Here is a 27,991-nt window from a genome sequence, read left to right as displayed (position 1 = left end):
ACAGCAGGGTGGTGAGATTTTAATATAGGTTGCTGTAAAAACGTTGATTTGTTTGCTACGTGAGAGCCTGTCAGCCTCCATTGACGATTGTGGAATGTTGTCAACAGTGTTGATACTCAGTCAACTGTCGATCTGCGTCTGGTGAGTATTTTCTTAATTTCGTACTGGGGTCAATTCTACATCTAAATGGACAGCAGTGTTTTAAAGATATGGCGATTGCGAAGACAGCCAGCGGGTCAGTATAGTTTGTTATTTGTGTAAAACTTGGAATTTGAGTGAGACTGCGTTTTGTTTTGACGTTAGCCACAGAGTCACAGACTCGGCTCGCTACACTGGCAGTGTAGTAGGCTACAGTACTGTCTTCAAGTTCAATGCCACAGCTAGCTAAACTTTATTATGTCTTATTACACGGCTGTTCTTAATGCTGTAGAATGCTCCATTCACTTGAATGGGGCTTCCCAACGTTCTGCGATGAACAATTTTCTCATATTTGACCGTTGCTATGCATATTTGACCGCTGTCAAGGGAAGTGGCCTTTTTGCCTCGGATTCACGTCTTTCGTAGCACTCCGCAAGTAGTCCGGTAACTTTTCAACCCCAGCGTACTCTGTTGCTTAGCGACGTCAGCTGATTTAAAGCCTAAATAATGCTCAGTCTATGAAGAAGTTCAACGTCTTTGGCGAACTATTTATCTGCTGATCAGCAATACGAATGGTAACAAATACATTGTAAAAAGACACACTGTGTTAAGTTATTTTTGTTGGCAAGTAGCCGTGTAATAAGCGGGATATGTATACAACGCCGGTCATTATTGGTTAAATAAGCCCCTTCAGCTTCGCGTCTCATTATCCCTTACAAAAGAAACGTTCTAATTTCCTGTGCTTTCAAACAATCAGTGGTGTGGATAGCAACGGCATCTAGCTTGCCTCTAGCAAACTGCTTTTGAATTAGCCATGTCCCCCTAAATTAATAGACCTAATCAGAATGTTTGTAAACAAAGGTTGCCAAGACACTTCCTGGGGCCCGTTCGTCGTAAGAGTTGAAGCTAAGCTAATCCATTGTCCCTTTAGCCCGTTAACATTATCGAGCTAACTGAGAACCGCAAATATCGGTTCGTCGACGGCTGATCCGCATTCAAATCATGTGGTTAATTTCAATCAGGCTAAACTTAACAGGGCAAGTGCACGAGCACGTCCTACTTCAAAAGGCAGGAAAGGTCGATCACCAAAACCGTGATTTTCTAACGGTATGATGGCGGAAAAGACGGAAGAGAGAATGGTGATATTCTCGCCATCTGAGAAAACTATTATAATGAGTCTCTACGAAGACAATAAGCATATTATCATGGCTAAGTCAAACACCGCCACCGCTGCCAGAGCAAGACAGGCATCTTGGCAAAAAAATTGCCGATAAACTAAATGCGTATTTTGGTAAAATGGCTCAAATGAGTACCTTATTAACCCGATCAATCAGATCACATTTCTTTAAATGTGCCTGCTGGCAGTAGGCTTAATGGAAATTAATCATCGAATGAGATCTTGCTAGCGAAAATTATGATATCAACTTTTTCAAAATAAGTATAAAAAGAAGGCCAAAGAGTATAATTGATACGAATTCATAGACACTTATGAGGATATATGTAGGCCTACTGAAAGCGCATGTACTAGGGTGATATCAGGTAAAATGGGCCACTTTCTGGTAAATCGTTTGGGACAATAATACAATACCATATATGCCTTTTGCATGTATTTTTATGATTACTAATGACTGTTTTTGATCTCTTTTTTTTAATGATGTAATAAAATATAATTATTTAGGCCCTACAGTTCTTGAAACATCAGCTGTGCCAACTTTTTTGGCACAAGCATTTTCAGGTAAAATGGACCAGCTGTTCAGGTAAAATGGGCCAGTGAAACTGCAAAGGGAAATAGTAATTTATCATCAAATTTACTTTTAAAACACAGTTGCTTATACAGCCACAAAACATTTAAACTGCATTAAACAAACATATCCATATTTGCCATAATTAAAAAAAATTATCCTGAAGCCCAGACTCGTCACAGTTCCATATACATGTGACGGTGTGCCCTCAATACCCAGCTCAACCAAAAGGCTCTCATACTGGTTAAACCACTGGCTAACCACCGCTTTGTTGAGTCCAGCAGCCCGTGCTGCAGACAGGACCTCTGGCTTGCGCATCCCAAGCTCTGGGTTGTGCTTTAGAAAGTTCTTAAACCAGTAATATCCGGCTCTCCCTGCTGTCTTGAAGAAACCAGATATGTTGTTCTTGGCTGCAAAATCAAAGGCCACTTGCCGGACATCACGTTTTGTGAAGGGAAACCCCCTCTGCGACAATGTGTTGAGGGTGGCAGCAAGCTCCCTTTCCGCCTCCTGTGGAAAGTAGGGCTTCTGCCCTGACACATGATCACTGCCAGTCACCTTTCCACTGATGCGTCTTTGCAGTGTTGATTGCGGCACACCCCATGCTCTTGATAAGAGGTGCACACTCACTGTAATTCCTTTCTTCTCTCCCTCCATGTATTAATCTAAGGCCCCCTTCATCCTCTCCTCTTTCCACAGATTGTAATTGTTTGGCCTTCCTTTCCATCCCTGTTTTATCATTGTATCCTTTCCTCTCTGGTCCTTGCTCCTACTCTCTTTTCTCTCTCTTTCCTTCTCCCTTTCTCCTCTCCTCTCGCTTCCTTCTCCTTCGCCATACTCACTGTACATAAAATATCTACTACCATTATTACTGTTGGGGGGGTCATGGTGTGACACACACACACACACTCCAACACGTGTATGTGTGTTTGTGAGTGACACAGATGATGGCCCATTTTATCTGAAACCATGTTGCCCATTTTACCTCAGTGGGTTAAGGTAAATTGGACCACCAATAAAAACATAACTTTTTCAAAAAATATGTTCATATACCAAACTAACAACATTATTTGTGATTGATGCCATCAAGACAGATATGCAGTTTTTTATGTGCATGTAAAAAAAAAAAAAGATTTATCATCCTTATAATAGTTTAATTAGATTTGGTATGCCAGGCTACTTACCATGCAGCTTTCTGGTGCAGTATTGTTTGAATTATTGGCCCGCCCACCATAGCAACCATAAAGCAATCAAATCCCCTGTTACTTGTCAGGGCTGGGATCCCCAAACCTTAAATGGCCCATTTTACCTGATATCACCCTATATATGTGTATATGCATGTAGGCCTATGTGTAAATCCCTCTTTGATTTCATTGACTGGGGCATGGCCAGGAATATGATCAATTGATTGATCAGCTGGTTAAGCGCCAAGTACACTTTTCTTACACCAACGCATGCTGTGGCTTTGCCAATGTTTTCTGCATCGCCTATACTGTATGAAAATGTAGCCTACCTGACGCGAAAAACCTGAAGGCTATGCAGAGAGTCTGAAGCACAGTAAAAGTTTCAAGTAGCTTTATTGTCCATTTCTTCACGTCAAGACATAAAAAGGAATCTATATGACGTTTCCCACTCTACCACAGTGAAACATAAAAAGCACAGGCACAACAGATAAGACATTTCTTAGAACATAGCGTTACATATTCACATACAGCAGCATAAGCTCATAAAGCATAGCTTGCTGCGGCGTGTGATATTTGCAATGTACGGCCCGAGAAGGTCTTGCAAATAAATGAGTCCTTGTCAGCTGAATCGATATCGCTCAAACAAGAACTCATCCGTGTGAAATAAAGGATCTTGGCGATCGTGAAGAACTCTATTGGTATGGAAAGTTAATCGAACTATATCTCCTTGGTCAGCTGGGTCTCTCAAAAAGGGAGCTGCCAATTATTTTCCGGGGGTGTGGCAAGCTTATCCAGCTACACTTACGTTAGCCTGCTCTCGAGCAGGTTAGTGCTAATTGATATGTTACTATGGTGATTTATCTAAACTTGCTTCCACGAACCAAAAATAGGGGCGTGTTTTATCTTAGCCTGAAAATTAGCTCGCTAAACTGCTTAGCGAGCTACAACGAATACCCCCCGGGTGGATAACTGTCATCCTGTCAACAGCAGTTAGTATGGTGGCATAGCATAGTAGTTCATTGTAGTTCATTTAAAAGATTAGATCGAAAAGATAAACGTCATCCCGAAATCTTGTTGTGTTTGGGGTTGTAATGTCAAATGTACAGAGGCATGTAAAGGATAAGGCTTTTTCCGTTTTGCCACGGTTAAATCGCAATCGACCCAACGGAACCTGTGGATAACGTTAGCACAGATCCAGCTATAATAGCCTAGTCTATATGTTTACCGGGCGGTCTCGCTGCATCTAACGGTACCAATGGACAGGCTGGCAACCAACCACTCATGAACGGATTTAAGGAAGACATTTCCTCACAGATCATTTATAAAACGTTTTTGTTGGGTTGCTGTTGGGTAGCATAACGTTGGGTAGCATATTGTGCAAGCTTGCTAGCGTGAGAGTTACTAGTCCAGTTGATGTAAATAAACAAACCACACACAGTGGCGTGATCTGGCTGGAGTTTTTCATTTACAGGCCATTCAATTTCAGGCCTAGAGCCTAGACCTCAGGTCAAACTACAAACATCATAACACACTCAAGGCTCTAATGGTATCAAGCCCTATGGCTCAATACCATTTGTTTCCAAGATGTGGGGAGGAAGAATATCAGACAAGGAGATCAGTGCACAGTCTGACTTACATCAATTCAGGAGATCAGGTTATGGCAGACATGTTTTTTTTGATTGTTGAAGAACTGGCTAAATGTGGTGCCACACTGGTCATGCCTTCATTCCTCAAGGGGAGAAAGCAGCTAAAATTTAGCTAGGCCAAACACTATTATAAAATGGCCATGAAAGCAAAATACAAATATTTCATTATTTACAGTAATTTGTACAGTACACACACACACAGTATTTACAGTAAGTACAGTACACACAGTATTTACAGTAAACACATTATTTACAGTAATTTGTATTGTATTATTTATAGATATATGTATATTTAGGAGGTTTACTTATTTAAGCTTAGTATAGATGTAATTTATGTTCTGTGTACTTATGTTAGGCCTATGTAAATGCCAGGTGCTTGCGTTGTCTTAAGAATGTGCATCGGACAATAAAAGACTTATACTTATAACTATATGAAAACAATATATATATGCTATATACAGACATATATCTACTATATGAAACACTCAGTATTTAACTGATAAGAAATCTTAATGTTTGCTTTATCCAACATTTACCTTTCTACTGTCAACTCTGCTTGCTCATTGATCCACAAATCCTCAAAACTGCTCATAATTACAATGATAAAGTTTCCATAGCCAATAAGATAGATAGGTACTCAATTAACCCCCTAAGGAAAATTATTGTGTCCAGACAGATAGCTAGAAAGCTCACGCAGTCCAGAAAATCTTTAATCGTTAAGTTGGATATTGTAGCTACAGCAGTAGCTAGCGATCTCGATACACCGTTACAATATACCGTTATTCGCTAACAATATCAACAGCAACGACATCGGTAACGTCTCGTTCTTCAGTTCACAAGCATAATCATGAAACGTGTTATAATCATAATAATCATAAAACGTGTTTGTGGTTAAATGACATGGAAAATCCTGTTGGCTTCAATGGCTTGTTAAGGTTAACTATCTCTAGCCAAGATCGACGTTATCCACCCTGAAGTAAGATATTTGTTGTTGTGACGTCAGGCTGAAATGTCCTATATCGAACTTATTTACGTTTTGGGGGGCTTTTTTTCAGTTAGCAGACGGTACTATTTGAATCGCAATTTACATTTACATTTACATTTAGTCATTTAGCAGACGCTCTTATCCAGAGCGACTTACAGTAAGTACAGGGACAGTCCCCCTGAGGCAAGTAGGGTGAAGTGCCTTGCCCAAGGACACAACGTCATGTGGCACAGCCGGGAATCGAACTGGCGACCTTCTGATTACTAGCCCGACTCCCTCACCGTTCAGCCACCTGACTCCCACCTCCGCAATTCCATCTGAAATACTGCCAGGACAACGTTGTTACAGTAGCTTGTTTCAAAGGGGGTTCCTTGTTTCAAAGGGTGTTCTTAATGAATTATGCAATGAGTAGGCTAAATGCTTGAAAATATTACTAGAAGGGAAAACGGACCCACCTGCATCTGAAGCAAGCAAGCACACCCTTAAATTTCCCCAGAAATTGTACCCTCTCTAGTTTATGCTATTTCTTAACTTGCTGAGACAAATTTCAATAAAAGATGGTAACAGACCATGATTTAAGGTTTTGTTTACTCGGCGAAGGCGGTATAAAATCATTTATTTATTTTACATTTTTGGGCAATATTTGTGGCATGTTATGAAAGTTTACTAGTTATAGAACCAAAATATAAAAAAATATCTAAATTGACAAACTGAAGAAAAATCTGGGTTTTTGCCTGTCGTACCTGGTCTGAAGAGGAAAACAGCCCTGATATGTATCTGATTATCATAAGCATGGTGTTTGTGAGTGCCCCCTAAAAGAACTGTGCGTAGTTAGGTCAACCGACAAAGGGGGACTAACCACGTAAGCCTATTTTTGAGACAGGAAAAATCCTGGGGACTTTGTTTTTAAACGGGGGGTGAATAGATTACGGTAGTTTGAAATCTTTAGTCGCACACTGTGCTTGTAAATCATTTTTCCAGTTTGTAAATAACAATTTTTAGGAGCAAATGCGAGTGAAATACATGCACTGTAGAGCCCTGAGCCTTAAATTAGCTTTCCCCGGTGTTATCTTGAAAACTTTAAAATAAGGGTGATAAAGCACACATATCTAAGAAACGTCAAGAAATCAGGGTCCTGGAATTTGATAGAGTGCGAAAGATACAATTTATTTTCTCTTCACTGGGGTCAAATGAGCGCTTCTAGTGTTAAACATCAAAAATGCAGCATTGAAGACTACTCATGCAAGCATTGATGTCAGTGGTTAGAATTGTGAAATGTTTATTGTAGGCCCACAAAATCGAGTATTCAGCCATGTAATAATTTCCTATAGCTAGATATTTACCTACGTTTTCTTGTGATCCCATAAACGTACTGTTGAAAACTACATATATTATCTCTTCTTTCCCGCCAAAGCACTACAAAATCTGGACACATTCAAATCATGCGACACACACCTGCCATACCCCATCCAAATCCTGCAGAAGGTGCAAGATTAGTCGCAGTGGTGCGGATTGCATTGTCATTACGTTTTAAGAAAAACAAATATATCATATGGTAGGCTAATTGTAGCAAGCTGTTTCAGGTGTTGCCTAGCAACCAATTACTTTTGATAGAAAGTGGGCAACACAGTTCTGCTAAAATGGCTTAAATTCCAACAGAAATAACAACTTTTAGAAAGTTAACAATTTCTTTGTCGCTGTTTGATGTCTTCAGTTTTGTCTGGATAGTAAAACTCAGCTGACTCCTCGATATTGCTCATTATGAAGATGACGTCAGAGGAGGGCAATTATAATCCATATCAGACCGCGGACCGGCAATGAGGTCAATACATGGCTGGTACATCGCCGGTCCGCGGTCTGATAGATTTGCATAGGAAAGAGGTGTCAATGGAATTTGGGGTTCACTGTATGTCCATTTTACCCACTGAACTGTCGTTATTCAACAGTGACAAGGTAAATTTGGTTCTGCAGTCAATGACCCCTTTAAAAGACATTGTGTTAACATTGGAGTTTCCATGTAGAGATGGGACCAAGCAGATCCAATAACTGATCGGATGCCAATTTTAACATCCTTCACTCGTCAGAGATCGGACTGACTGTACCAATCCAACAGGTCCCAGCAAAAACACGACCCGTTGGATGTTGGATCAGATGTTGGACAGTATGCAACTGAGTGAGCTACCCTACCATTACTAATGTTAGCAGTTGGCTAACTAAACACAGGGCTCTCAAGTCTCATGCATTCACCATGAGGCAAACGCATTTCAACCATTTCTCACGCACACAACACCTTGTATTTCCAACACTGAGAAGTAAGGGATAACTTGTCCCGCTGTGTCACAATACCTAAATTTGGACTTTGATACTGATACCAAGTGTAGTATTGCGGTTCTCAATACTGAAACGTTCCTAATGATTGAATCGAAATGGAGTAATTTGACAATTGTTTGGTCTTTTGTTTTCAATGGAACAATTACAATGGCTATAGAAATGTAAGTATAAATAAAATGGTTCCCCAGATGATAGGACCCCTGTTCCCTCTGTGCTCTGTTAGAAACTGTGGTAAAGATTTAAATCAAATCAAATGTATTTGTATAGCCCTTTTTACACGCAAGCATGTCACAGAGGGCTTCACATACGTCCATAGAACTGCCCCTCAACCAACCTAAACCCTCAAGGAAGACAAGGAAAAACTCCCAGAAAAACTCCCAACGGGAGAAAAAATGGAAGAAACCTTGGGAGGAGCAATTCAGAGAGGGATCCCCTCCTCCAGAGACGGTTGGTAAGAGAGAGGAGCAGAACACAAGCTAAACACAGTCATACAATGTCAATGGGTTTTGAAACACCAAACCAAATTTAACTTGTTATACATAATATCGGGGGAGAAAACTTACCTCTGTATGCCTGCGCCTCGTCCATTAATAGAATATAGCGGGACAAGTTATCCCTTACTTGAGAAATGCAAGGTTTTGCAGGAGAGCATGTGAACTGGTTGAAATGCGTGAGACTCATAGCGAATGCGTGAGACTTCACAGCCCTGCATTAGCTGTGTTACAGATACTGAAACGGCAAAAGCTAGAATTAGCATTCATCTGACTAACAATTGAGCAATAAAACATCTGTGATTTTTTAAAAATATTGGCTACCTTAAAGTGCAACTGAACTGATTTATGAAGTACGGCTCATATAATTATTAAAATAAGATCACAATCTGACAACTAAAAGAGCAAAATGTTCCATTTGTTAATATAAACGTTTTAAACTTTACTACTTAACTACCATGTTTGAATCGTCATGTCTGTGACGTCACGAGAAGGGTTAGGTACTGTGAATGCCGCCTGCTAGCAGTCATCAAGATTGACATGGATAGATTGTCAGGGAGATAAGAGGTAGAAATGGCTTTAAACAAACCAGCTAAAACAAGGTGCAAAGTAGGATCTTATTGGCAGGTTGTACAAACACATTTTACAAAACAGAAGGCATTCACTATCATGTCCTACCCAAGCGGCAACCGGTTTTACGAAAATGGCTTGTATCTATACAAGTCCGCCAGTTGCCCCCGGATTCAGAGTATGCAGGGATCATATTTATAAACCTTTTAAATATGTTAACGTTACATACACACACTGGCGTTTTTGACATAGCTACGCTAGCTAGCTCTAGCTCCTAAATTCACATCTGATTGTAGCCAAAGCTAGCTCCGTTACGTAACGTTTCCTACACTGTAGTTTGTTTAACTTAGCAGCGAACAAGTTATCAACTCAACCAGTGAGCATTTTTCACACAACTTGAAGGGGCTTCTAGTAACTGAAACTTACCAGCTGGGGCACTCCAAACTTTCAAGTTCAAGTCTTTTATTGTCAGATGCACAGAACAACACAGGGTCAGACCGAGCACTGATATTCTTAGGACAGACAAGACAACGCAACCTGGCATAGCATGACATATAAGTAGCCTACTCAGATCATACTATGATTCATAGGTTATACCTATGATAAGCTAACATAAAAGGTATTTCTCCTCACACAGCATGGGAAAGAGCCTGTGCTCAATGATGAACGATCATTTTGGTGGACCACCAACACCCAGGTCATGCAGGTCTGCCTCGTTGATCAGATCGATTATGTCTGTTGGCAAGTAGCTAGCTACAAGCACACCACTCGGTGTTGTTCAACCTGTCAGTGTTAACTATATTTAAATCTTCCGACAAAACCACATATTCTGCATCATATGGAACAAATGCTGTCCTGCGGGTACATAATTACGTATTAGTTCGAAAGCATATGCCATAGGATGAACAGGGATAGGTATGATGGGTCGATTTTCTTTCATTGTTGGAATGCTGCTTCAAGCATTCCAACTATTGTTCTTTGAATCTTTATTCAACTTCTTCTATTTCTTCCGCGCAACCTTTCAGCGCCTTCAAATCTTCAGCTATTAAAACCGTTCAGCTATTTAAAAATTCAGCAGTTTCAGGCCATGGGCGCTATGACTTTTCAGCTTTGTACCTCTTATGGTTGAATTAATATAAATCAATATTCATAATATTTTTAACATGGGTTTCCAATGGAGTTTTCTTTCAAATCCTTTCAAACTTCTTAAAACTTCTTCAACTTCTAAATCCTCAAATCCTCCTCAATTCCTTCCTCAATCTTTCAGCTAGAGCCACCATTTAAACTTTAAAACGTTGACAAAACCCTAAACTATTTTTAAATAATTCAGCTTTTTGATATCCAACTTTTTTTTATATCACTGATTATGTTTCATGGCTTTTTCAAACCGTTTCTGAGATTTACATGGGTGTTTACGAGAAAGCCCAGAGTGCAGACTGAATCACTTAGAGCGGAGGGGAGCTTCGGATGTCGTTGAAAACATATTTCTAGTTTGCCACCATTGCCACAATTTTCGCTCTTCATGCTTCGTTTTTGGATCAATAGATAGCTAATTTTGTGCTGGTTGTAGACAGTTGTCTGTGGAATCTAAAAGACCTACACATTTGATCAGAGCCCCACGAAAGCGAGACAAAGTCCAACTCTCGCCCCATAGAGTCCAATGCAAATGTGATAAATTTGTCACAGAAAACAAAAAATAACAAGATTTATAAACTGCTGTTATAGTCATATTCCTGAACGCACAGATATAAAAATGACATCTCTAGTTTCGGCAGAGTCTTGGGTCTCGGAAAATATCTTTATTTTTTGGATTGGACGTATAGTTTTGCGTCTACGTTAACTTGTTTGAGGTGTGGATTCTTGCTAAATTTCTGGTATTCTCTGCCCTCAGCGCGTTAGCAGCCATAGCTGCACCATCACCGTGGCAACCACACAAACAAGCGCCAGTCTCTTACACAGGTGATTGGTATTAGCTGATTAGTGGAGACAGAAGTCAAGCGATTCAGTCAACTCGTCTCATTAAAAGACTAAGAGCACCACAACACAACTACTACCACTACTGATACTGCTATATCTTATGCCACACTACAACTACTAATTCTGAAGATGTTGCTAATATCTTTTTTGCTAACTACTATGCTAATGCTACTGTTTTGTTCTACTACGCCACTGAGTGCGTTCACTTGACCATGAGAAACCCGATAGCAATTGTCAGTTTATGCCAATAATACAATTACTCCGTTTACATGTATAATTAGTAATGTGATTACTCAAACACGTCTACATGATTCTTTTTATTAATCCCTGTATGGTCCACGGACAAAACGTGCACCATCCTTCTGCAACAAAGTGTCGCCGTGTCTACCTGTATCAGCCCTAGTACTACTGCTGTATGTTTCATTCAATCAAAACATTGAATCCTACTAAGAAAGACGAGTAAACGCACTCAATGATAGGCTACATCTGCATCTGATATTACTATCCCAACTATAATTTCAGCTGTTAAAACTATAATATTCTTGTTACAACTATAGCCTACTTCTTTAAGCCTGTTTAACAGTTCAACTTTCAGCTTCTCCCGCATTGTAGGCAATTTAAGCTCAGCTTTGTTGATGCAGTTCAGCTTTCACACTGCCTCTTGAAATTCAACTATTTCTTCAATTGCTTCACAATGTTCAAACGTATTCTCCCGCATAGTTTTAAGCACTGAGCTTCGTTAGATGATGCAGTTCAGCTTCCACACTGCCTCTTTTGTGTAAGTCATACATTTGTTAAATTAATTTCAGCTTGAGGGTATTTTCTCATTTCTGTATTTTCAGCCATTAAAAAAATAAATAATCAGATTTCAGCATTCCAACGCATTTTCAGCAGGAAATGCATGTTCTAGTTTTTAATGCAGTTTGGCAGGTTGAAATTGAGCCCAACCATTCTTGTGACGTCAGATGTATACGTAATTTAAACATGGCGGCGCCCAGTTAAGTACATCAATTACACACTGGAGATTTTGATTATTAATAGAATATGGCATACAGTTGTATGTTATATATTTTTTTATGCCATTAAATGTATATACTATTATTAGGGCTGGGCGGTATGACGGTATATACCGTGCAACGGTAGAAATGTGTCTACCGGGAGAGATTTGGCTATACCGTTTCAACCGCGGTGTACTCTCATACTATATTTTTGTATTACACGTGTCAATTAAATGTCTGGTTGTTGTATTGTATATAAGCCATCATATAAATCGCATTCTTGCAATATTTAGAATTGTAGTTGAACTTTTATTGGATTTTCTATTTTCGTTTGACCTTGAAGCACATTTGCGTTGGTCTGACGGAATTTTCGATGTGGAGTGTGTTTTGTCTCAGCGGACCACATTCATGCCGATGCTAATTAATTATATATTTGAGGAGCCATTCTGCAGGTAACCAATTCGATTTGTTGTTCAAGTCTCGTGCTGTAAAATTATTGTTGTAAAATTATACTGGTGGCGTTGCTAGCATTCTTGATCTAGGATGACTAGTGAAGGCTAACTACTTACTAACTGAGAGTGAAGTCATGCCGGGAAATATCAAACTGAGGCTTTAACGTATCGACCGAGCTTTAACGAGGTGAATACGCCAAAATCCAAGTTATATGGAGAGTAAAACTCATACTGATCGCTTTTGCTCATTTTGAAATTTTCGTCGGAGGGCATTAACGGATCCGCATTGAGCTATGAGTAGGTCACCACGCGGATGGCATGACTGCGCATCAGCCAATCGTAGCGCTCGTACTCGTAACTCTGAGTCTTTTGTTTTTAACTCAAGTGTTGTCTCATGTGAGGCAGTTGTTTTTGTTTGTAATAAATAATCGAGTGCGATGATGAAGTACGGTATGGTTATTTTGTACCATTTATTAATTGAATTAACAGAACAATTACTATACCGTGATATATATCGTAACTGTGATATAAAATCACTCAAAGATTACTATAAAATTACTAGAAGATTTTGGCCATATCGCCCACCCCTAACTATTTTAATATCACTGTGTCTAATCGCAGTTCAGGGGCTCGTTCGTCGTAAGGGTTGAAGCTAAACTAATCCACTGTCCCTTTAGCCCGTTAACATTATCGAGCTAACTGAGAACCGCAAATATCGGTTCGTCGACGGCTTCTGCCCTGACACATGTTCACTGCCAGTCACCTTTCCACTGATGCGTCTTTGCAGTGTTGATTGCGGCACACCCCATGCGGCACACCCCATGCTCTTGATAAGAGGTGCACACTCACTGTAATTCCTTTCTTCTCTCCCTCCATGTATTCATCTAAGGCCCCCTTCATCCTCTCCTCTTTCCACAGATTGTAATTGTTTGGCCTTCCTTTCCATCCTTGTTTTATCTTTGTATCCTTTCCTCTCTGGTCCTTGCTTCTACTCTCTTTTCTCTCTCTTTCCTTCCGTTTTCTTTACGTTTTGTATTTTGTTTTTACTGTGTATTTTATAGTGTTTTTTAAATATGTATTTGGATTACTGTTTTGGTGCTTTTGTTCTGCGCCAGGGTCAGCCTTGCTGTGTTGTGAGTGTGCGTTATAAATAAAGTGTACTTACTTACTCACTACTCCTCACTCCTTTATCCTCCCTCCCACCCTAATTCTATTCCTCACTCCTTTTTCCTCCCTCCCACCCTGATTCTACTTCTTCCTCCTCATTCCTTCTCATTTTTTATCTTGAACTGCCCTTGAGATCTACAAAATATAAAGATACTGTTACTCACATAATGGAACTAATCTCCCCCCAATCTTTTTTTCACAAACTGTACTCACATTCTAAAAACATAGAACAATTGATAACAGCCCAAAAGGTTACTGCAGATTAAGTATTTTTAAGAACAACAAAGTAGCTGTAATAGAATGAATTGTAGTTGACATAAGTGGACAGATGGTCATTTCCTCACTAAATAAAAGCAATACAATTTGTATTAATTTTTTTATTACAATGGTATTACTTAGCCGGCATTTTTGACATCCCATAGGCCATCTTGGATTTTCAAAATGTTGTTTGACCAATGGCTGGAAATGTATGGGATGAAGCAAAAGTGTCCACTGGAGTAGCTTATGTGCAACTAGACAACCAAAACCCATGCATATACAAGAAAGTGAGTTTTGAATAGTCCAGTGTAGTGACCACTATGCGTAAAAGGGTTAACATTACTTTCAGTAGATATTTTAGTTACATTACCATAGCTGTAGGCCTGGACTGCAGCAGACTTTCTCCATCCATCCAATGCATAGACACGCAGCATCACACAGTCACTCAACTTCAAAACTGAGGTGATATTGCAGAACGTGAGCTCTGTCTGCACACAGCCTGGTACTTCTTGCCAGTCCTCGCTATGTGTGGGGTAGAGTACATGTGGGAGGGGGGGAGGGATAAATGTGTCAACAGTAGGGTTACAAATGGCTGGAAAAGTTTCAATTGCAAAACTCTCTTTTCTTTATTTCATTCAATACACACTCATAGCAGTAGGTGTAGTAAAAGGGGTATTGTTAAAGTTGCAAAGGGGTTAAAGGGGAATTTTCAGGACAGTTTCAATGAGAATTCTTTGAAAAATGTCCATGGGAATTTTCATTTGCAAAATGTTCCTTCAAAAACTTTAGTTTTTATTTAATTATGATATTGTACATTAACCAGGGTTCGTACAGATACTGTATAATGAAATTCCAGAACTTAAGGACTTTGAGCAATATTTTGGGGGTTTTCAAGGACTACATTCAGAGATCTGATTTATCAAACATATACTTTAAATTAATCCTTATCAAATCTACAAATGTTATTCAATCAAGAGCAGCAGTGATTTTCTCTTTTCTTTTGTTCTTTGATTAACATTAATGAGACGGACAGCAGTGGGTTTATTAGACGGTTGTCCTGACCTGACGCACATGTCGCGGATCTGACACAAATCCAGTTTTCTTCCAGCTCTTCACCTTTATTTAAGACTTTGAAACTCATTTAAGACAAACGAGGATACTGGACAAAAATAGTCATTTTGTCAATTTTCTGTTTCGTCCTCAAGTAGGCCTAATCCATACGGTACTGGTGCGCACTGTCTGAGAAGAAGCGGCTTTTCTCTCGGTGTGTGTGAGTCGTGTGTGTGCAAAGAATGCCGCTTCAGACAGCGCTTCTTCAAGATATATATATATATATATATATATATGTATGTGTGTATGTATATATATATATATATATATATATATATATATATATATATATATATATATATATTCCCCCCTTCTATATATTCCCCCCTCCTGCTAATTTAATTATGGAGAAAGATGATGGATGATAATGATGGAGAAAGGGCTTTTACATGGGAAGTTCCATTTCAAAAAGTTGTGAGATGGCTCGGTTGACAAAACTAAGGCTGTGTATACAGATTGTCAGGCTGAGTTTAGGTATCACCGGAGTACTTCCAGCCTAAACTATCATATGCAAGCAAAGCACAAAGCTAGCAGCGCCAGCGTTAGTGGTAGCAGCGTTCGATCCGGTAATATATGGCAGACAACACTCGCAAAAGAAGCGAGCAGCTGACTGGGTTCAACAAAATAGAAACTGTTTTGTTCGATATTAAGGTCAATCTGTGGTTGCTTAAGTATCTGAAGTATGTTTGAGTGAGATTTGAATATTATGGAGCAGGATATAGTAGTAGGCTATGAGACAACATGTCTTAAATATATTTTATATTCCAGAAGTCTAATTTTGTCAATGTTTTTTATACAGCAGTACAGTTTGAGTGAATAAAACTCCCTCACAATTTAAGTTGTTTTCCATCTGAACTTGTTTTATGGACATTATCATCCAGTTGGGCTTGTGAAGTTTTTAAGATTAACAGATTAAAAAGATTGAATAATTTTGCGATTAGTCACATGAAAAAATAAGATAATTTGATCACTTTTCAAGTACCTCGTCAATAATATGACTTTAAAGGTTTTCCAGGACTTAAATTTCAAAAAGTCAAATTCAAGTACTTCAAGCACTTTGTACACCTTGTACTAACCCTGATTAACTCAAGAAGCTAAATATAGCTTCTTGAGCTGAATTTCATGTTGTTTTTATGTTGCTTATTAATACAAATACGTATGTATGTTAGTATCACACAGTCACAAAACTGGTACCTAAAGAATTTATAATACATTACAATACAATTCTAGAACTATAATCATTAGCTGTATCACGGGCATGGCATTATCTATAATTCCAGCTATTAATATTTGTGGCAACTTAATCACCAAATGCATCATGGGCACTGTGCACTATATAGCAACAGGAACAAGACTCTTTATAAAGGATGCATGTATTAAAGTTATGTATTGTGCTTATTAAATGTATGTCTTATGAACTTAGAACTGTGCTCAGGCTTAAAACATTGTGTCTCACACAGGGTGTGGGAAACAGGCTGTATTTTGTGTTGTTATCTCTCCATTTCAGAAGCAACCTTGAAACCGGGCTGAGAGAGCACCCGAGCAGGTGGGATGCGTAGGGAAGAACAACTCCCTGATACACAAAAGACCAAGCACAACCCTTTTTTGATATTACTGTTTCAATTGCACTGTATAATATATGCTGGGGCAGGGACAGATAGCCAGTTGGACTTCGTGAACCAGCCCAAACTCTGTTGCGGGTAGGGAAACGTAGACAGCCCCAGAGCTCTGTACTTGTTGATTTCCAACTGCTGCATTAAAGCTGATATTATCGGACCTCTGCGACTCCAGACCACTCTTTCTAGAACACATATTTGTGTCATTGAATACCATCATTACATATTGGAATAGACACAGACAATCTACATCCTTCATACCACAGTACCAAGTCAGTAATACAAAATAAACAGTACAATACCAGAATTCCTGAAGTACCAGGTTGCAAACAAGCACAGAGTTGTCCAAAAAGTCTCACCAGAAGTCGCTAGTGGCTCTCTGAAAAGTCACTAAAAGTCGCTAGATTTTCTAGCTAGATTAGATTTCTTGTCACCAAGACCTGAACTTCATTGTCTGTACAGCTCAACTGTTCTCCAAGTTTAATGTGTCAGAGATGTTCAGCGTTGTAAGCCCCACCCCAAAGATACCTGTATTTTTTTTTTAAGTACTACATCTGAAGCAGGAGTTCAATAGATTTTTGGCCGGGGTATAGTAGATATAGTATAGTAGGTGGAACTATATCCCAACACTGCTTTTATTTTCAAGCCCAAACAATACAGCCTTTAGCTCGAGGATGTGTTAAATTTTGATTATTTTGACAGAGGTTAATAATTGACCACATTAAGTAGAGTAAAATTAGCAATTACTAAAAAGATAAATGCTCTAGTTTATGTCTTGCTAGCGAGCTAGTGCCAAACTCAGCCTACTCAGCTAGTTTTTTCGTGTAGTACTAGAATAAAGGTTTTAGCTTGGTTTAGAATGCTCTTTGAGGAGGTGTTCATAATGGAAAAACCTTGTTTTATCAAACTATAATAAATATTTATGTTTGAAAAAAGACAGAATTAATTCCTGAAATGTATCTTAAAAAAACAATATCATAATTTCAGGAAATGTCAGTTATTTCCCCAAAAGTTTACATCTTGAAAAATTACAGAAAAAACTATATTGTAGTCAAGCCTTCGACATTTGAAATTTGTTTCTACAAACAAAAATAATTTTTCAGTGAGGGTCATTATTTCACTGCAATTCCACTGAACTCAACAGACTCAATTAGCCCAGGTATGATACTGTAGCAGACAGCTACATAGTAGAAGACAACTCACATAAGGTACATAGCTGTGTACTTGACATGATGTAGGTGCTCATTGCCTCGTCTCCAACGTAGCGCTGAATCCACATGAACATCTTGTGGTGGTGCAAGTTCATCTGACATTACTGAGGACAAAGAAAGAAATTAATACTTTGGAAAGTTTTTAAAAGCTCATCACATGCCCAGTCTGACTCTACATAATGCGGCGTTGATCTATATCTAAGACGGCAGTTACATTTGGGTAAGTGGGCCCTACAGACCTAGGCCAGTGGTTCTCAACCCTGAGGCCTGTTCTATAAAGCGAGTTTACCGAATAAGCCAGACTTATGTCAGTTAGTCTGACTCATTTCTTGTTCCTTCGTTCCATAAAGCTAGCTCAACATAGTTTGAACTTGGTTACGATGGTAACTTATGCTTAGAAACTAGCCTGGTCCAGGTCAGGCTAATTGTCAGCAGGGCTCAAAATTGGCACCCGCCAAGCGCCAATGGCGTGTAGATAATTGGGCTGGCGACTAAATTGTGTCCGGTGCTCCACCATTTGGCGATTGAAATTGTGGAGTACAGCTCCCGACTACCGCGCCCGTTATGGTTAAAAACAAAGCGTGCAACGTTGCCAACAAGAAAAGTTGTGCGCGCATCTAGGTGGCAGAAAACCGGGAAAATCGCTTTTATAACAGATAGAGAATGACACGGACAATACAAATAGTTAGATTTAAAAATACAAAAAAGGTTGAGGATGACAGCATTTAAGAGAGAAAGCAATTCCCCATTGATCTGTCACATCAGATTTGGGTCACGAAAGCAGGGTTTTTCTTGAATTGAGAATATTTGAGCGTGCCTAAGCCATTTTCCCGGGCGCCTATGAAATATTTGCCTGGCTTTGCCCTCTTACGTACTTCCGCTCAATTTGGCTTTTGCTTCTGTACTAGGTCTAGGAGTTTGACTTTGAAGTCGGTTTTCAGAAACAATTTTTTTTAGGTCTAATCAGCGAACAGAGGGAGTGGCTGAGAACGATGACGTTAATGTCGTGCACTAGTTTGAGTAGTTCAGTAATGGCGGCGGAGAAAGATGCAAGCCAAGTTATTCTGTGGTTGTGGCAATGCTGCCAAATATCCATAAGTTAAAGCCGGAGCAAGAACATTCCTTGCTGAGTTTTGTAGGTGGCCATGATGTTGTAGCCCTCCTCCCCACGGGGTTCAGAAAAAGTTTGATTTTCCAGCTACGGCAGCTAGTTCTGTTACAGTAGTGGTGAAGGAGTTGGCTAAGACGAACGCTTGCAATTGGTTATGGCAGATCAGAGTGGCTCTGGGCAGAAGACCCACCTTCAAGGAAATTAACGCTTGTCAATGGAGCGATCCCAGACCCTCTGTACAAATGAAATGTACGACGGTCTGGTTAGGACCAGGCTAATGAAAAATCTTGAGCGAATGAAAAATGGCGCCTATGAAAAATGTCAGCGAATATGTTCTCAATAGTATGTTTCAAGTAGGCTGCAGCCAAACCCTTGTTCTGTTTGAATCAATAGTAATCAAGTTGATAAGCGTGTCTTCTTGTCTGATCAATACGCAACTGTGAGGTGCGCAAATGGACAGAGCGGCCAATAAACTGTTGTTCCGCTGCAAGTGCCAGCCGGACGTGCACAAATACACCTGTACAAATGCAAATACATTTCCAGTCAAAATGCTGACAAAAATTTGATTAATGTTTCCAACACAGCCTCCATTGATATTCTTAACCTGGAATGATAGAGCAGGCACGAAGTAAATATAAGACCTGGGAATAAATACATTGATTTAAATATATATATTATTATTTTTTGAGCACCAAAGACCTAGCCTGACGTTGTCATACTCATAATTCTAGTCAGAATATGAGTCTGAAAACTCTCCGTTGGGCTGTGACTACGGGGTGTTTCAACCAAACTCGTAAAACAAATGCCTCTTCGCTCAATTGGATAGACCTACAACCAATCAGAGCAACGTAATATGTTGTTTGTTGAAAACAAATTCAACCCAAGGGCTCTTTCGTGACGTTGTTGATTACGTTACTGTTGATCATCTGTCCATCATCGTATAAAGCCCGCCCTGACAATTTCATTGGTCCGTCCCGATCCTGGTTTTATGTAGTTGTTCCCAATACGAGACCCTCCAGACCCAACTTCCCGACCAAATTATTTTGTGGGCGGGGAGAAGTTGGGCTGGCAGCCAGGCTACCAAAGACCCATTTTGACCCAGGAAAAACCCTGCATTCTGAGAGTGATTTACAATTATATTAAAATCATAGTTAAAGGTTGTTTGTGTCAAACAATTTCAGAGTACGTCTGAAATGCCAGGTTTAATTTTGGCCGGTAAAAAATATTATTGGCTGGTAATTCTTTTCATCTACCAGCCATTCTGGCTGGTAAACCAAAAAGTTAATTTTGAGCCCTGATTGTCAGGCTTAGACTGTGTTCTTGCTTAACCAGACAATCCTGTAACACTGAGCCAACAGGAAAACGATGATTTACCATGGACATTCTCATTTTCTTATTCTCATCAGTTCAATATGTAGGCTAAATTTATAGAAAATCAACTTAAATACCAGACATAGGCTACAACATTTAGCCTAATGCATTAAACAATGATGAACAATGCTTTGATATAGGCAACACAACATAGCCATTAAATGTATGACTATGGTAGTTTGTGATTTCAAATATTTAGGCATCAGGCATAGGCCTATATCTCAATCTAAATTATCCGAGTATAATTATAATAGCTATATAATTGTTAACAGTAGCCTACAATTGCAAAACAAATCTAAATCCATACCCTCCATTTCCCCGACACAAAAACCATGTCAAAAAGTTAGGCTACTGGATAATGTATTGATTAATAGTAGGCAATTTATTTTAACCGATGTCAAAAAAGTCAAGTTAGTTGTGTTTAGAGGGTGTCTGTTTTTTAATCAACAAAGTAAAGGTCTAAAAAGGTCCTTGGCCTACGTAGCCTATTGTTCACGTCAATCATGGCGTGTCGTTTCATTTTGATCAAGCGGTGGATGAGGGAGCTGTGATTGTACACGATTTAAAGGAACTTTCTTTCTGAAAGAAGTCACGTGGCTGTGTGCATTGCTTTTGCCGTGGTGGATTGTATGATCCATGTTTTACTTCTCGGGCTGCTTAAGAATAGGGTGCAGCACAATTAGCTTGACTACTCAAATCTGACTTGAATTAGTAAGGCTGCGTGAGCTGAAATTGGCCTTTATGAAACCGCTTTAGGTCCGTTTGGGACTTTAAGTCTAACTTTTTTGAGCGTCCTTTATGGAACAGTCTCAAGTACCCCCTGTCCTGCATGTTTTAGATGTTTCCTGATCCAATACACCAGATTCAAATAAATGGTAGAAAACATATAAACCATGCAGGAAAGGGGGTACTTGAGGACCAGGGTTGAGAAACACTGCCCTAGGCAATATCAGTTAATCGGTTAAATCACACCACTCAAATGACACCTGATATGTGACACTGTAATCTCATGCTGGGGACACACTATACGATTTTTTTAATCTTATAAGATTTTCAAACTGTGAGAGACCACAAACATAAGGACAAAAAATCCTAGATTTAGCCGTTTTGCTCCGACAGTGTGTGGTCACTCTTAACACACCTCACACCTTAGGGAACATCTGATAAAATAATCTGCGGAACCATCAAGATAATAGGGACATTACCCAGGATTGTCGGAAGAGACGAAATCGGCCCGATTATCCTGTGGTGTGTCCCCAGCATAAGCAACAGACTTCTTGATCTGCTGTCACTGGGTGACCATTCCTAAGTACAACGGTACTTAGGAGTGGTTAGCTGGACCCAATGCTAGTTTCCTCAAGGATCACAATGACTCTTGCTTAGAGACTTGTTGCTCTTGTTGGTAAGTGGTAACTGATTTAAACTGTTGTACTCGCTGCAAAATATTTTATTTTATCTTATTTTTTTACTCTTGCTTGCTTTTCTACAGGTACACTTGCACTTATAGTGATTCATGTTGTTTAATTGTAACTTGCTTAACTACATGCTCTTATGGTTCTTCCCTTTGGCACTTATTTTAGGTTGTTCACAATATGTGCTTCATGTTTTGGCTACGCGCAATGTTTTGGGGCTATGTTGTTGTTATTATCAGTGACCTATGCACTTTGTAAAGCTCTCTCTTGGAAGTCGCTTTGGATAAAAGCGTCTGCTAAATGAATACATGTAAATTATAGATCTATTCCATGTCAATGTGTTTTAGTCAAGCCCAATGGGTGTAAAAAAAATGCAAAAAAAAACCCCAAGTGAGCCACAGTTGAAGAGAGTCAGTGTTGACTATAGGTGCATTTACGGCCTGACGTTATTCATATTTCTAGTCCCCCCTTGTGTACTAGGTGTCATGTAATGTTTTTAAACTTTTAAATGCATTAAGTAAATGTTATAGCATGTTAGAGGTGGAAACACCACCTTTGGGGCAAAAAGACTGCGTTATACATAGGGATGGGGGGAATTTCGATTAACATTTGAATCGGGATTGTCTGCTAGTGATTCAGATAGATTCACAAATTTATGTGAATCAATTTGTTATTTTGATGTTATTTTTTTATATATTATTTTTTGTGGATTTTTTTACAAAAAATCTGGAATTTTTTTTAATCAATTCTTTATCAAATCGTGAGGTACCAAAAGTTTCCCACCCCTAGTTGTACATGTCCCATACATCTTACATCAGGTGTCATTTGAATAGCTCAAACTATAATGTGTAATTCCAAAAAGAATGAACTGAACCTGTGAGATATGAAGAAATAGTGGAATTATTGCATGTCTGAGGTTGAGGACACACTTCATTGACACACATTACGTCAGATTCCACAAAACATTGATGTGTACCCCCACATTGCCTAATCTAGAAGTCTTGTTTACAAGGTGACATTAAAACAGTGGAACTTGGTGAAAATGGATCTCCCCAAAAGTCAAGCTTTGTGAGTAACTGGCGAGACAAAGAAATTCTGACTTCAGAATAGTAGCTAAATTGTTAAATTAACGATTGAATTAATATTAGACTTATATTCGGTCATATGACCGAAAAGGCAACACAATTCATAGGTATTGTAATGGTGTCCACCCTTCAAACTGCACCTGCAACTCCCAAAGCAAAACTCAGTTCTGCTGAATATTAATATTAAGTCTAGCTACGGCAGAAATAGACAAGATTGAGTTAGCTAGCTACCCTAACATGTATTTTAACAAAAATCTGCTAAATCATCTTGGGTCAGGTTCGAACTAGTTCCAGTGGCAGTGTTGAAATTAAAGCCACGGTGGAAAATTCTCTTACTATGGAACCAACTTCAGACTCATAGACTACAAGATTCTAATAGCTGACTAGATGTTTAGCGATAACATTTACCAGTTTGTTAATTTACTAGCTAAAGTCGGAGAAAAATGCGTCAAAAACCGCAAGGATAACTTTAGCCATCCTAAATCAGTAGCTGTGTGACAGGACGTCAGCCACAGCTACGAGCTAGCAACATTTTGTGCTCAGTGTAGTAGCTCTAGCCGTACAGTACTAGATGTCCAGAAGTAGCCAGCTAAAACTGTAAGATCTGTAACGTTACCTTGGCTGATGGACATGACAATCATCGTCAGTGAAAGGCCACTTGGATAAAGCAACCTTAATTTCATTCCTGTAGATCAGTCAAACGTCATCAGTTAACTAGCCAAATTTCTCCCAGCAAACTTCATAAACTCGAAAGCACTAACAAACTCCGTCGTCCCACTACCTTCCTATTCACCTTATTCCGCCCCGCCCACGTTTTTCATCTTTTTGCACTTCCGTTGTATTTGCACTTCCGCTTTACCGGGGACATCATTCAATTCAATGGAGAACTGTTGAGAAGTCCCACTGCTAAAATATTAAATTATTTGGTGGATTTGTGCAAGATGTGCTATGTTCGTGTGCTACAACAAGTCAACACGTACACCCTTTCACTGGATGGCTTGAAAACGACTTTTTGTTGATATAATTCATTTGCCGGTCAGATCGCTGCCCTGCACTCTGCTGCGATATGCAGGCATCACATTAGCCACAAACATAAGATATTCTAACGATTTCACTGCAGGGCATATGCATTTGCTATACTTTGTTTGAAAGCTTAGGTCCTCTAGGATTCACTCGTGTGATACATTTTACAGTCAGTACATGTATTTGAGACTTCCCCTCAAAACCGACCAGCTAGCACTGCGAGCAGTAGAACGTTAGCTAGCTTCTTGTTTATCTACTTGAGGCTCTTGTTTTTACATCAGGGGCCTGTACTACGAATCAAGATCAACATGCTCTGGATTACTTTCAATTACCCGGCTACGCGAAGTCTAACAATCGCTGTCACGATAAACGGTACTACGACGGCGGTTATCAATCCTCTAACTCAACCCAGATCTTTCCAATCTAGAAACGTGCGCGTTCACATAAAGGGGCGGTGTTTGAACCGTATGTCCAATCGCAAACATGAGCCGCATATTTCACGGAGGAGGAGCAGACAATCTTACCAACTTTGTCTACTCCTCCTGCGTGAAATATCGTAATACAAGCATATCAGGAATACAGACATAATACAGGCAAATTTCAACAAAGTCGCTGCTGCCAAGCTGGAAAAAAAATAGCATACGCTGTAAATGCGTAAGTTACATGACTTATTGAAGATGTGACCATAATTACACGGGTGCATTCCACAACGTTAAACTTTTGTTGCTGTATTATTTTAGTTGCAACCCTGCAGTGCCAAACGATCGTGGGAGCAAATGCTAAATAAATATAAAACCATAATTCAAAACGGTAAGTAGCAGTAGGCAATACTTGCACATATTTTAAGGCCAACAAGTACAAGGCTGAATTGCCTGAATCAGTCCCTTTTGTAGGATATTGTATAGCTACAAAAGGCCTATAGAACAATGAAATTGCCTGCAGCCAACAGGAAGAAAAATTAGGCAACTGGTGGCAGCAGGTTGGAAGCCCAGGCATATGTATGTTTCAAGTAATCTATGTGACCATGTTCATTCAACAATTATTTATGAATATTGTAGGAGTGAAATGTATTACTGTTCTCTGCAGTGACAGGAAATACAGTGGTGTTGCTGCCACCACCCACTGTCGTCCCACTGTGGCATACAGAGGTAACAGTGAAACTAATAGTCATACGCCAGTATGTATGCCATATGTGGTTGCTGAATATGGATCAAATATACCATTTACTTTCTCAAGTGGAGGTCCTAGATGATCAGGAAACTGTGTCTGCCTGCTCATTTTGGGGGTACACCTTTGAGTTTTATTTACCACTTGCAACACAGATGGTGAGAGTGTGTGAAACTGTGACTGTGATTGAAGTGTCTGTAATGACTTACTAATTGTGGTGGTCTCAACATAAGACACAAGTCCTTAAAGTGCTCATTTCAAATATGACTCAATTGATTACATTTCTATGGTGTTGAACTCAGCAGGAAGAGGAACTTCTTCCTCCCCCTGAGCCTAGGGCCTCCACTTCAAGGCCAAGACAAAGACACAAGGTATAAGCAAAAAACCACAGTAGTCAAATGGACACCTTCAACTTTCTCCAAGTGTGCCTTGCAAAGGGACAATGTTCTTCATTTGTTTCAGGTTGGAGCAGACAGTGTGAGGGCCCTGTATAAAAGAACCCTGGAGCTCTATTATAAGGTTTTTAATTAAAAAAACAAGGCTGGAGACAGAAAAACTGGAATATGAGAAGAGATCGTACATGACTGAACGACACTAAACTTAGTTACACTGACATATTTTTCCTGTTCCTAGGGGAGGGAGAACACATGAGGATGTATTTGTTAAACTTTTGTCTACGTTTTGATATTTTTATACCTTTTTGTGGCTTTTTTGTTGTGCCTTTTGAATCTTTTGTGGGGGTTTTCACCACTTCTCTCTTTCAATGTCCTATTTATTATTTTTGAAAAATGCTATAAAAGTGAATGAAACATCAAAAATCAATGAAAGTAGTGAAATGATCATTTATGTATCACTTGTGAAGAGCTTTGTACAGATACCCATTGTTCTTTTTGGTTTGAAGTGGAAATGATTTGAAAATGGGTCAAAGCAACCCAAGGACAAAGGGGTTAAGGGGATACACAGTGAATAGGGATAACATATCAACATGAAACCTCCCAAGTTGATAACTAATAGTAGGTCAAATAATGTTTTCATTACTAGTTTCCTGTAAATGTAGGACTATGTTTAAATGAGCAAATGATGACGTTGTAAAATATGATATTCTTTGCGTACATTTCCAGAACAGAAATCAGAACATTGAGTGAAAAACCTCCTTTCATTTTGTCAACATATTAGGAGTCCAAAGTTTTTACAAAGGGCACTTTGGATATATATTTTTCATCATAAAATCCGTTCAAAATTGCGCGGCAGCCCGTGTTCATGCTCAGGTTCTCCGCATCACCCACACTATAAAACTAGCTACCCATAGCGAAATAACGAAACGCTATGCATTCAGTCTGTGGGACTGAGTGCACAGCTTCAATGCGTCGCATTGGCAACATAGGGCTCAAGAAACTGGCAATATACGTAATTCCCTCTGCTAAGAATCTATATATTTCAGAAAGATACTCATGAGGGAATGCAAAAGGGTTTTGTCGGTCTCTAAATGTTCTGGCTCTTCTGAACGCACCTCTCACTACAGTATCAGCGCACCAAGCTGCACAGGATCTACTATGAACGGTGACGACATTATCGTCAAGAATTAGTTAATGGGCGGGGTTTTCATACCGGTTGATCTCTGATCTCCAACTTATCCTGCTCCCGACCAGGTTAGCCGTTCAGCATATGTTACCATGGCGATCTACCCCGGTAACAAGTAATCCACCGTCGTAGTACAGAAAACCCTGGGTTGAACCTGAAGTTACCTAGCTAACGCCAAATCTTGATTCGTAGTACAGGCCCCAGGTCTCTGCTATTAGCCATAAACTGCAAATTTATGAGTGACAAATTGTGCTGTAATAATAAATAGTAACAACTTTTTCATCGAGGGGCTTTGGTACAAGCGATATGCAACGTGTTAAAACTTACAAAATATGTATCTTCCCTCCTATCTACTGGCAATTGTAAAGACGCATGAAATAATTAGATTGCTGCGTTGTTTCAAAAGCTTTATATTAAACTTAGATGCACTGCAGCAATTGTTTTGCTCACAGCCATGCCCATACATTTGGTTATAATCATGTATCTATTTCATGAATTGAGAACACTAAAACATACTAAAATATAGTTACTTTACACCCTTTATTGATACGAGCAGACAAAAGGAAACTTCGGTGTTTTTTTTAATTCAGCGCCTTCAGCCAGGGACGCAGATCCTCAACTTTGGTTGGAGGTCGATGCAAATTATGTCGGCCCACAACACTCGGACCTCTTTTTTCCATGGTCAAAACAATGATCATACAGGGTCTGATTCCGTCTTCTCCACCTGTTATGGCAGCCACAAACTGCAGTTGACGCTGGACATCTCTATTAGCCATAAATGAGTACCAGAGCCTGTTTAAGACACTGTCTTTTAGCACCGTTGTAAAGTGGAAAGTATCTAAACCGGAAATTGATAATACGCCGATGGCCGTGCCCATTGTGACTTCCGGAATAAGGTCAATACCTAATCCCAAAATGTAACAACTTTGGTCCACACTGACAACCAATATTCTTCTTGGAACTCTAGCACGATGTAATAACAAACTGACTTAATGCAAGACTGCCTGTGATAGGAGGCTTAATGTTAGCACCAGAGCCTGTTTAAAGGCCATATGGCAGGTTGATTTTTCCAACGAATTTGCGCAATTTGGTTGTTGGTAATAAACATTTAAACTGTTATCCATTGTATTTCATGTTGTTGGGTGTCATAAAATGTAATATAATACAAAAAAGTTGCAACTTTTTGCAATCATTCTGCTTTCCCCCACAATGCTTTGCATGACGTCACGTTGGGGAGACAACAGACAAATGTCTGCTTTAAGACCATTGAAATCCATTGGAAATAAACACTACTAGGCTAGTACCAGAGAATGTCTAATATGGGCTCTGCTAGTACCATCAAAACTTGGGACATATCGGAAATGT

At 39.4% G+C, this 27,991-nt stretch overlaps 1 protein-coding gene and 2 long non-coding RNA genes across 5 annotated transcripts in view; 2 read left to right on the top strand and 1 right to left on the bottom strand.

Annotated features, from left to right (window-relative positions):
• LOC146234367 (uncharacterized) overlaps positions 1-24,215 on the bottom strand; it is an 83,069-nt gene extending 58,854 nt beyond the window's left edge. Inside the window, exons 1-3 of one of the 2 annotated variants that reach the window (XM_084688132.1) lie at positions 23,472-24,215; positions 17,869-17,980; positions 14,310-14,461 (exon numbers count right to left, since the gene is read on the bottom strand). In XM_084688132.1, the coding sequence (XP_084544258.1) occupies positions 14,310-14,461; positions 17,869-17,980; positions 23,472-23,538 (331 nt within the window). In that variant the 5' untranslated portion in view covers positions 23,539-24,215. The remainder of the gene's footprint in view (positions 1-14,309; positions 14,462-17,868; positions 17,981-23,471) is intronic. The other variant, XM_084688131.1, reaches the window with a different exon arrangement.
• LOC146234368 (uncharacterized) lies at positions 6-16,825 on the top strand. Its single transcript, XR_014741548.1, has 2 exons — positions 6-141; positions 16,557-16,825. It is a non-coding gene; the product is annotated as an uncharacterized LOC146234368 (long non-coding RNA).
• On the top strand, positions 22,730-25,872 carry LOC146234366 (uncharacterized). Of its 2 annotated transcripts, XR_014741547.1 has the most exons (4): positions 22,730-22,838; positions 24,965-25,026; positions 25,348-25,416; positions 25,508-25,872. It is a non-coding gene; the product is annotated as an uncharacterized LOC146234366 (long non-coding RNA). The 2 variants fall into 2 exon arrangements; XR_014741546.1 differs by lacking the exons at positions 22,730-22,838; positions 24,965-25,026 and having other exon boundaries at positions 25,037-25,416.
• The last annotated feature ends 2,119 nt before the right edge of the window (positions 25,873-27,991 follow it).

This window comes from Hypomesus nipponensis, chromosome 23 (assembly GCF_054491055.1).
Source record: "Hypomesus nipponensis isolate SF chromosome 23, ASM5449105v1, whole genome shotgun sequence".
In the NCBI taxonomy this organism is placed as follows: domain Eukaryota; kingdom Metazoa; phylum Chordata; class Actinopteri; order Osmeriformes; family Osmeridae; genus Hypomesus; species Hypomesus nipponensis.
The sequence above is the reverse complement of the archived record's forward strand: the minus strand, read 5'-3'. Positions and strand labels throughout refer to the sequence as shown.